The 11,336-nt window shown below is 36.8% G+C and overlaps 1 protein-coding gene across 2 annotated transcripts in view; it reads right to left on the bottom strand.

The window, feature by feature from the left end:
• The window catches only part of ALDH7A1 (aldehyde dehydrogenase 7 family member A1), a 38,026-nt gene extending 28,256 nt beyond the window's left edge, over positions 1–9,770 (bottom strand). Inside the window, exons 1-4 of one of the 2 annotated variants that reach the window (XM_027869232.1) lie at positions 9,674–9,770; positions 9,429–9,580; positions 8,401–8,454; positions 5,079–5,144 (exon numbers count right to left, since the gene is read on the bottom strand). In XM_027869232.1, the coding sequence (XP_027725033.1) occupies positions 5,079–5,144; positions 8,401–8,454; positions 9,429–9,536 (228 nt within the window). In that variant the 5' untranslated portion in view covers positions 9,537–9,580; positions 9,674–9,770. The other variant, XM_027869231.1, reaches the window with a different exon arrangement.
• Positions 9,771–11,336: the final 1,566 nt, after the last annotated feature.

The following is an 11,336-nucleotide window of genomic DNA, read 5'->3' on the forward strand; positions in this document are numbered from 1 at the left end:
ATAGAAGGGAGAGGATCACAGAAGATAAAATGAGCAATTTTGAATATAAAAGATTGAATAAACTTTTTTTTTGCAAAAACAAAATCAATGCAGCTAAAAAAGAAGAGAAACAGAAAACTGGGGTAAAAATCTTTGAGCAAATTTCTCTTATTAAGGTGTCATCTTGAAGATATACAAGGCACAGATTCAAATTAATAAGATTAAGAGCCATTAACGAATACATAAATGGCCAAGGGATAGAAGTTTTCAAAGAAATCCAAATTACCAAAAGTTATGTGAAAAAAATGTTGCAAATCACCAATTAAAGAAATGCAAATGAAAGCAATTCTGATGTGATCAACAATGTTAAAAGCTATAGAGAACTCAAGAAGGATGAGGACTGGAAAAAGGCCATAGATACGGCAATTAAGAAGAGATCACTAGTAACTGGAGAGAGCAGTTTTGGTTGAAAGTCGAGATCAACAGCCATATTTTAAGGAGTTGAGAATGAGAGGAACTGAAGCAGAGGCACCCATTGTGGACAACATTCTCAAGGAGTTTAACCACAAAGGGAAAATGCGACATGGGACAATAGTGGAGCTGGAAGTGAGGGGATGGATGAAACATGGCCATGTTTGTGGGCAGTGGGAAAGCAAAAAATGGACAGGAAGAGATTGAAGCCAAGTGAAAGTGGGGAGAGAAGGGACAATATGCTAGAGAAGAGGGAATGCAATGAAATCACTTGTGCAGGTGGACAGGTTTGCCTTGGCAAGGAGTAAGGCCACCTCTCAACGTGAGATGGGGTAGAGGAGACAGTGGTAAAAAGGCATCTGAGCAGTAAGAGGTAAGGAAGAGAGAAGAGGAAGCTGTCATGGAATGGCCTCAATTTTTTCCGTAAAATAGGAGGGAAGGATCTCAGCTGAAAGGGTGGAGGTAGGAGTTATGAGAGTTTTGAGGAGGGATGAAAAGTTTTAGCAGAACCACTACAGAGAATAAGACAGTGAGTTGATAAGGGAGGATTGTCTAGTAGCAGTGAGGGCCCAGTTGAGGTTATATAACATACAAATGAAGTGGACCCAGTCAGAATGACTGTGTGATTTTCTACACCTTCGTTAAGTAGCACATGAGTAGGAGTGAAGGCAGATGCTGAAAGTGATTCAAGACTGAGGCCTGGCAGGATACAACTGGTTATGTGATAATGGGACCTGAAACCACAACAAAGAAGACAATGCAGAGTTGAACTGTTTGATCAAAGGGTCACGGTAGGGAAAGGAAGAGAGAGTGGCCACTACAGGGTCATGGCCTGGGAAAGAACTCAAGAGACTGGAGATCACAGTGAGTATATAGAGTAGTGTTTGGTATGGAAAGGCAATAGGAAAGATGGAAAACCAATACACTGTTATCAGTTAAGACAATTTCAAATATCTTTTTTTTTCTCCCTCCCTCTTCACCCTGCCTTAGAAAAGGCTACAATTAAACACAAATATATGTGTATATGTATATATAAATATATATATGTAAAATCATACTATTAATTATCAGTTCTTTATCTGGAGGTGGATAGCATCTTCCTCCACAGGTCCTTTGTAGTTGGTTTGAGTATTTATAATACTCAAGATGAATCAGCCATTCAAAGTTGTTCTTAAGACAAAATTTCTCTTACTATGTACAATGTTCTCTTGGTACTGTTTATTTCACTTTTCCTTATTTCATGCAAGTCTTCCACATTTTTTTTTAAAATCAACTGGCTCATCATTTCTTATAGTTCAGTCATATTCCATCACAATCACATACCACAACTTGTTTAGCCATTCCCCAATTGAAGGACATCTATCCTGTTAGCCAATCTGATAGGTGTAAGATGATATCTCAAAATTGTTTTAATTTGCATTTCTCTAATCAATAATGATTTATAGCATTTTATATGACTATATATAGTTTGGTTTTCTTCACCAAAAAAAATTGCCTGTTCATATCCTTTGACTATTGGGGAATGACTCATATTCTTATAAATTTGACAAAGTTATTTATATATTTAAGATATGAGACCCTTACCTGAGAAACTGTCTATAAAAATTTTGTCCCAAGTGGTTTGCCATTTCCTTTTCCAGCTCATTTTACAGATAAGGAAACTGAGGCAAACAGCATTAAGTGACTTGTCCAGGGTCACATGGCTAATAAATGTCTGAGGTCAGATATGAACTCAGGAAGATGAATCTTTCTGACTCCAGGCCCAGTATTCTATCTACTACACCACCTGAGCTTCCTACCTGCCCTTACTTTAAGGATAGGGAATCTGTTTTCTAAACTCATTTCTTTTGTTGTTATTCAGTCACATCCAACTTTTGGTGACTCCATGGACCATACTGTCCATAGAGTTTTCTTGGCAAAGATACTGGAGTAGTTTGCCATTTCCTTCTCCAGTGAATTAATGCAAATAGGGTTAAGTGACTTGCCCAGGGTCCCACAGATAGTAAGTGTCTGAGACCCCATTTGAACTCAGGTCTTCTTTAGTCCAGGCCCAGCACTCTATCCACTGAGCCACCTAGCTGCTTAAACTCATTTCCAGCTGCAATAATTAATTTTTTTTATTTTTGAGTAAAACTTCCCTTGAAATACTTTGTCTGTACTAAACTACAGAGAAATTGGATTAATCCATGATAGGTAGAAGGAAACTAGTGCAGACATGAAAGCTTACTTCTAGTTCAAGGTTTCCCTTCACTGATAAGCTAATGATATGAAGATAATATTAAGTGTGTGTACATGTGTATACCGATTATTTTCCTAAATATATATATACTTACATACATTTTTGCATTTTAATTTATATATTTTATTATTAGTTGCTACCACAGCCACATGACTGTTACTGCCTAGTGCTGAACTCTCTCTTGCCTCTCAAAAGCCAAAGGCCAAGTAAAGGTTGTACCTGCTGCATGCCCCGACATCCAATAATCACCATCTCTTAGGTTTTGCTTGCTTCCTTTTCCAACCACTACCTCCCACCTAGCTAACAGAAATTCAAAAGAAGTGGTAATGTATACGGCAGGTTTAAAATTGAGCAAGCTGCTGAAAATACAATTTTAGCTATCAGTCATTATTCTGAGGGCAGAAGCAGAAACAAAATACGATCACAGTTTCTGAAAGGATCCCAGTAGTGAAGATGTGGAAAGAACCCTGGACTTGGAGTCAAACAACCTGGATTCGAATTCTACTTACTATCTGTGTGACCTTGGGCAATGCACAATCTGGGTCAGTTTCCTGGTCTGTAAAACCAAAAGAATGTGACTAGATGGCTTCTAAGATCCTTCTAATTCTAAATCCAAGATCCTCCACCCAGTGACCCTTAGTACAACTATTTCTGAATGAGCATTTTGTCTAAAATATACCTGACAAGTGACATTCAGCTTCTGCCTGAACACCTCTTGTGAGGGGACATTTGCTATATCATCTTACCTTCCAAGGAAGGAAACCTATTCCACTTCTAGACAGCTTAACCATTAGAAATTTTTTCCTTAAAATAATCCCAAATTTTCATCTTTGTAATTTCTACCCACTATTCCTAGGTCTGTCCTCACAGAAAAAGCAATCCCTCTTGGACATAAAAAGTCCACAGATATTTGAAGAGAGAGCTACCAAGTATGCCTCTCTAAGTCTCCTGATCTCTGGACTAAATATCTCCTACCTAGCATTCATTCTATGAAGATATTTTTTTTTGCATGTAAAAGTTTAGCCAAGCACCTTATCAAATAATGTAGTGTTGTTTTTCCTTGTAGTGTTGTTTTTCCTGGTCTACATATGTACCTTATGTAAATCTTTACATATGCAAAAAAAAACGATGTCAGCACAAAATTTTCACACATTATTTCTTTTCACATGTTTTCATTTAATTATTAGCAGTATCCAGCAGTATCCATCTTTGGATACTGTTCTACCCATTTAGGAAAAGTAAACTTAGCTTAAGCAATTCTAAGTCAAGAACACAATCGGTCATGTAAAGTAGGACATTAAAGTCTAATTTCTACATGAAGCTGGTTAAACAAAAGTTCAGCAAAGTTATACAAGTTTACTCACTAGTGCTGTCTGATGAAATAGCTACATCTAATCTATAACTGTTCTTGGATCCAATTCTTTTATTAACTGTAGAATCTCCCCATCATCATAACAATCTTCCACCCACACACTTCCTTTCACAAGGTTCTCTAGCCTGAGTAACTGTAAATAAATAGTCCCCAAACTACCTCTTGGGAGCAGATAACAAAAGATTTGTGAAAGATCAGTTCATTTCAGAATCTCATCCTTTTTTTTTAATCTTTCTTATGCCACAGGATCATACTATCAAGTCTAGCACAGGAAGGAGACTCAAAGAAGCCACCTAAATTCATTTTATTTTTTTTTTAAGGCAATTGGGGTTAAGTGACTTGCCCAGGGTCACACAGCTAGTAAGTGTCAAGTGTTTGGTCTAAGGCTGAATTTGAACTCAGGTCCTCCTGACTTCAGGGTTGGTGCTCTATCCACTGCGCCACCTGGCTACCCTCCTAAATACATTTTAAAGATGAGGAAACTGAAACCCAGGAAGATTCAGTGATTTGCCCAAGATCACACAGATAGTATGTATCAAAAACAGAATATGAACCCAAATCCTCAGCTATAGTGCCAGGGCTTCTTCTACCACTTTACCACAACTTCTCCTTTTGAAAAAGTCATGTTGACTTGTCCTAGCCTGCAAAACAACCTCTAAGTGCTATCAAGCACAGTAGTTAACACTTGCCTCAGGCCACTCTAGTATCCAGATGACTCACCAAGGAAGGACAGATTTGTAATAATCACTATGGAAGGACAGTTTAACACAACACCTTTAGGAGAATTATAGTAAAGCTGGGATTCTTCCCTACTTAGAAAAGTAGATTTCATTTCCTCCAAAATTAGGTTACCACAGCATCCCACTGAGCCAGAGACTTTTTAATCACTGGTTGTCAAAACTACTCCAACCTACCCACTTAATAAGAACATTTCATTAACCTTCCTACTTTGCTCTCACAACACACTCTAAAAAGAAAGGTAGAAGCAAATGAATCATGTTAATTGAGATTACTTACATCTGCCCATATCTTCCAAGCTTCTTTGGCTTTCTTTAGTGTTTCTTCATAATCCGCCAGATTGGCCTGGTGGAAGGAATAACCAGGAAGGGGGCAAGCAGGAAGAAAGGCAAAAGGAAAGGTAACTAATAATCACTCAGACAAAATGGATGTATTTTTATATATAAGTGGGTGCATTATGTGTGTGTGTGTATAAGATGAGAACAAGTGTATTTTACATACATATATTTTATATGTGTATATACATGTTTATCTGTGTACATATATATTGCATACATGTTTGTATGCATATACACACATACGTAAATACATATGTATTCCCATTTTTCTAGGATGTTTTAGGTAATATTTCCCATCTCTGCAAAACAAACAATTTTACAGACCCCAAAGATATATGCTGAGATGAGGTTTTTTTAATAAAATAACTTTCACTTTCCCATTCCTAGTCTTGACACTTACCTCATTCAAAATAAAACAGATCACAAAGTAATTCATAGAATATGACCAAGTTCTCTCTAACGTGTCTAGTTCTTGTATGGCCTACCAAAAGAAGAGCCTATCTCAAACTATTTGCTAAATAGCATACATTTAACAAACATTTATTAAACATTTATTAAGCACCTACATTAAGGGAAATACCAAAAAAATAGGTGAGATGAAAAATACGCATACACATGGTAAATACATAGCAGATACATGGAGTATTTCATTTTAAAAAGAAAGTTCATTTTTAGCTGCAGAATGGAAAGGAAATTAGGGAATGCTTCACATCAGATTATAGCCAAAAGAACATTTATTTCTTTTTTTATTGATTTATTATAAATTTAAACCTCAATATTACCTTATATTTAACTCATTTGCAATTATTTACAATCAAATAAATAGATTTCAATGCATGAAATTTCATTACTTTTGAGTCACTTCCTCAAAGCTGTTTGTCCATTCCCATTCACTTTTCCTCTCATGAAGCTATTAATATAGTTTTGCTGTTTTAAAAAATTTTTTTAAGTCTTTCCACATTTCTTATATTTATTGTATTCCTCATATTTGTTAGTCTTTTGTTGGTCTTACTTGCTTTAGCACAGCAATTCAAAAAGTATGGTTCAGGGACCCCCTAGTGATCTCCCAGACCCTTTTCAGAGGGTTTACTGACTAACAAACATATCAAATGCTTACTATATGTCTCAGGCATTATGCTAATCCATAGATACAAAGGCAAAAAAAAAAAAAAAGGCAAAATACAATTCCTGATCTCAAGGAACTCACTGTCAAACAGGGGAAACAACTTGCAAACAATTATGTACAAATAACCTATACACATAATAAATTAGACATAATCAACAGAGGGAAGGTACTAACATTAAGGAAGATTGGGAAAGGCTTCCTGTAGAAGGTGGGATTTTAGCTGGGATCTGAAGGAGGCCAGAAGACAGGCAGCAGAGATGAGGAAAGAGAGCAATCCAAGCATGGGGGACAGACACTGAAAACTCCCAAAGCTGAGAGATGGAGTGTCTTGTTCAAGGAATAACAAAGAAGTCAGTGTCACTGGATCATAGAGTACAGAGAAGACATAAGATGACCGGAAAGGTAAGAAATACCAGGTTATGAAGGGCCTTGAACACCAAAAAAAAAAAGAATTTTATATTTGATACTAGAGGTGACAGGGAGGGGCTCCACTGGAGTTTACTGAGGATAGGTACCAAACTGTGCTTGAGGAAAATAACTTTGACATCTGAGTAGATGATATGGACTAGGGAAAAATTTGTGATAGGGAAATCAACTAGCATATTATTATAATAGACCAGGCATGAGGTGATAAAGTCCTACACCACAGTGATGACAGTATTAGAGGAGAAAAGGGGGTATATGTGAGAAATGTTAAAAGGCATCAAAAGTACCATTTTAAGTTCTATTACAGCAATTATCAGTACATATAAATAAAAGCCCTTTGGGAGGTCCCCAATATTTTTTAGAAGTATAAAGGGGTCCTAAGATCAAAAAGTTTGAGAATCACTGCTTTAGATTCTATTGCATTATCCACCAAATGAGATGACATACATATATATACACACACACACAAACACACCACTTTGTACACCTTAAAGCTAAATGCTTATACCTTAAATGCTAGTATTATTATTATTATTATTATTACCACAATTTAAGCACTCTCCTTCTTGTGACACAGTAAGGTTAATTTCAGTTTTTTGCAATTACAGTTAAGAAAATCTTTTAAAAGCCCTATCCAATTTTTGTTAGTACTATCAGGGCATATTTCCAATAATGGAATTACTGGGTTAAAGAATACGGTTAGTTTTGTAACTTTTACTGTGTTGTGAACTGCTCTCCAGAAAGATTTTACTACTTTAATTCTTTTTTCCAATGAATGCCTCAACTATTTAATTTATGTTAATTAGTGAGGTACGTTGTACAGTTTTCAAAAAGGTATTAACAATTTGCATTTTCCCATTTGAAAACTGACATTCATATATATTTTTACCATTTCACTATTTTAGAGTTACCTCTGTAAATTTTGTTAAAGTTTTTATGTATTTGGGATATTATTTTTATATTTGTTAAATATTTCAAAAATTTCATTTATACTGACATATTGTACAGAATTGTTTTATTTATTAGCTGCCCAGAGGTAGCTATAGGTGGTGAAGTACAGTATGCAAATGTGGCCTCAGACACTTAGCTGTGTGACTCCAGGAATATAACTTAAGGTCTGTCCACCTCAGTTTCATCAACTGTATCTCCCAGGAATGTTGTGAGGATCAAACGAGAAAATATTTGTAAAACAGCCATGCTTAAAAAACATTTGTTTCCTTTCTATTAAAGCATGCCTATCTTATTCAATTTGTTTAATAGAAACAAAGTTATGAGATAAATAATTTACTCTAATTTCTTCCATTTTCATTGCATTTTTTCAACATTAAGTTAGAATTCACTAAATTATATGCTGTGAGATAAGTTCAAATCTCCAACCAAATGACTAAGCTAATTTTCTCCAAATGCAAAATTTACAAAATAAATCCTTTTCCTAATTTTTATGTTCTCTGGGGTTTAACTAAAATAGTTATCCTTTGCATACATTTTTTGGAATGCCTAGTATCGCTAGCCTATTCTCTTGCTCTAGTTATCTATTTTTTTGCCCAGTAAAAGATAACACTTTTAGTTCTTAATAAATGCCAAATTTAAAAAAAAATATTAGTATCATGCTCTGCTTTGAGTATTTTCAATATTAATTACTATATGCCCTGAATAAGCCTAAAGAATCTCATACACTCAAAAAGAAAGAATAAACTAATGGTACACTTACCTGACGGACTCTTGCTATAGGCTCATTGTTAGCTGGGCAGTAACTTGTAACAACCTTTAAAAAAAAAGTCTGTCTGGTTAGATTATGCTATCCAAAAAAAGATAAATCGGTGGAATGGGGGTGAAAGAGGGAGTGTAAATCCAAGACTTTGAGAAAAAACAACAAATGCAATCTTAGGCATCTGGAGTAAGTTTTCCCAGACTTATCTGCTGGAATTACTTATCAGCCGTTCTTATCGAAAGCACTGATTATTTGGTCTTTCTGGAAGGTTTTAAACATAGTACCTAGCTTTTAAGTTCAGTTTAAAAACACATACGCTCCCAAGATGCCTCTTACTTTCCTTTTTAGTGTTTAATCCTAATTATGCAAGAAGCATCTTAGCCCAACCTCATCATTTTTACATAAGAAAAAATTAAGTCCTTGGGAAGCTGTAACACGCCCAAGGCCATGACGGCCTTTGAGCAACAAAATGGAATTTTGAACCCAGGTGCTCAAATTGCTGCTTCACGCTGGGAATTTTGCAACCTTAGGGCTGCTCTCTTTGAAAAGAGGGTAATAACTATCCTCCCACTTCCGTCTCATAAAAGAAAGCATTTGGGGTTCAATAAGTCCAAAAAGACCTTTTTTTTTTTTTAACGTTAAGCACTTCTGAAAAGAGGCATAAAAATTCCCTATGGTTCTTTCTAGAGCATGTGTTCTTTCTAGAGCATTTCACAGCCTAAGATCCATACTAAGGCTGAAAAAGAACTATTTTTTTAAGTAGGACTATTGCACACAGATCCTTCCGCAAAAACTTGGGTTTGCACTAAATTTAAATAAATGTCTTCCTATGGATTCAAGACCCTAAAATTTACAGAGGTTAAAAAAAGGTACGATCATTACAATGACATTACAATAACAAAAACTCAAATGATATTTATAATGCAACTACAACCCAAAAGAACAATGATTTTTTGCAAAACAGAAGTCATGGCCTCCCGACCGTTCTCGACCATCAAGGATCAGATTTCCATGAGCTCCTCGCTTACCTCCCCTCTTCCACCCCAGGTCCCATTATACACGCCTTCATTTTCTTCTTTGAGTCCCAGATCTTTCAACCAGGAATACTGGGGCTGATTGATCAGCAAAGTAGACATAAGGGCAGCAGGTTTGTGCCAATATCTTAAGATGTTCGTCCTTCCTAGAACGATTTGCCGAGAAAGAGAAAAGGTTAGGGGTAGCATAAGGAACAGATGAAGTCTGTAAACCAAGGAAGCTGTTAAAGGAAACCCACCCCTGGCCCACGAGGTTCCAATTGGTCAGCCCAGAGCGCCGCCTCCCTCGCACATCTGGCCAAATCGGCTTTTTCTGAACTCGCTCAACAAGATTTTGTTCTTGCTGAGAAAATCTGAGCAGAAAAACTGCAGAGATTCCAAGAGAAAATAAATTAGTTACTGCCACCTACCGTTTAGAATAATAAAGCACTTAAAGGTATTTCAAAACCGAGGGACTGTTTCCGGCCACGCCCCCCCAAAAATTTGGTATCAATCAACAAGTCTTTAAATATTAAGTGCCTACTATGGGCCTGGCATCAAGTCAAGCTTTGGATACAAAGAAAGGAAAAAAGAGCCCCTTCCCTCAAAAAACTTGTATTTCTAATAGGGAAGATAACATGGAAGTAACTAGAAAGATACAAGATATATACAAAGTAAATGGAAGGTAACCTCAGATGATAGGCTCTGCCTGAGGGAGGGTGAGGACCAGGACGTACCTCCTGCAGAAGGTAAGATCAGAACTTAATCCTGACTGAAGCTAATAGCTCTAGATGCTGACTGGAGGAAACCGCGTGTCCAGGCATGAGGAACAGCAGCTGCAGAAGCTCAGAGATGGAGATGGATTGTCCTGTTTAAGAGACATCAGGTAGGACAGAAAAGATCGTACAGTGGGTAGTCAAGAGTAAAGTGCAAGAAAACTGAAAAAGTAGGAAGGGGCCAGATTGTGAAGGGCTTTAAATACTAAATGAGATTTTATTTTTGAAGTGATAGGGAGCTACTGAAATTTCTGATTAGGGGAGTAACATAGACGTGTGTTTTGGAAACTGAATGGAAGAGATTTTGGGAAGGGAAATTTCAATAGTGCAGGCAAAAAGCGATGAGGCTTGTACTAGAGTGATAGCCTTATGACTTTAAAAAAAGGGACACATATTAGAGATGTTGTAAAGGTAGAAACTACAAGACTTAGCAATAGATTGGATATGTTGGGTGAGTGAGATTAAGGAAGCTAGAATGACACCAAGTAGTGTGGGACCTAGCATCTAGAAGTTGTTGTTTTGAGGGGTAGCTAGATGGTGCAGTGGATAGAGCACAGGACCTGAGTTCAAGTTCGGCCTCAGATATGTAACACTTACTAGCTGTGTGACCGTGGGCAAGTCACTTAACCCTGTCGCCTAAACCAAAAAAGAAAAGAAAAGAATTTGTTGTTTTTTTTACATCTTACAGATGAGGAAACTGAGGCAAACCAGGTTAAGTGACTTGCCCAGGGTCACACAGCTAGTATCTGAGAATAGATTTGAACTCATGAAAATGAATCTTCCTGATTCCCAGTCCAGTGCTCTTACCTGTGTTCAAGTTCAACCTCAGGCAATTACTACTTGTGTGACTGAAAATTGATCCTGAGATTGATGTAGCCTTCGTGGCAACCTTGTGAGTTTGAGAAGAGGGGAACTTCTGGATCCAGATGCTGGCTATTCAGCGGGAAGTAACCTTTAAAACAAATTCTCTGAAGAGAAAATTACCATTTCTAGAAATATAATCCCAATTCATTCCCTAGCTTCCCAGAAGATATGGATGTTAAGTGATTTGCTTGGACAGAGTAGAGTTGAGCTAAATGCCTGTTCTACGGTCCCAGAAATTGTTTCACTCAATAAATAAACATTTATTGATTACCTACTATGTGCC

This window comes from Vombatus ursinus, unplaced genomic scaffold (genome assembly GCF_900497805.2).
Source record: "Vombatus ursinus unplaced genomic scaffold, bare-nosed wombat genome assembly UNPS02014792.1, whole genome shotgun sequence".
NCBI classification, from domain to species: Eukaryota; Metazoa; Chordata; class Mammalia; order Diprotodontia; family Vombatidae; genus Vombatus; species Vombatus ursinus.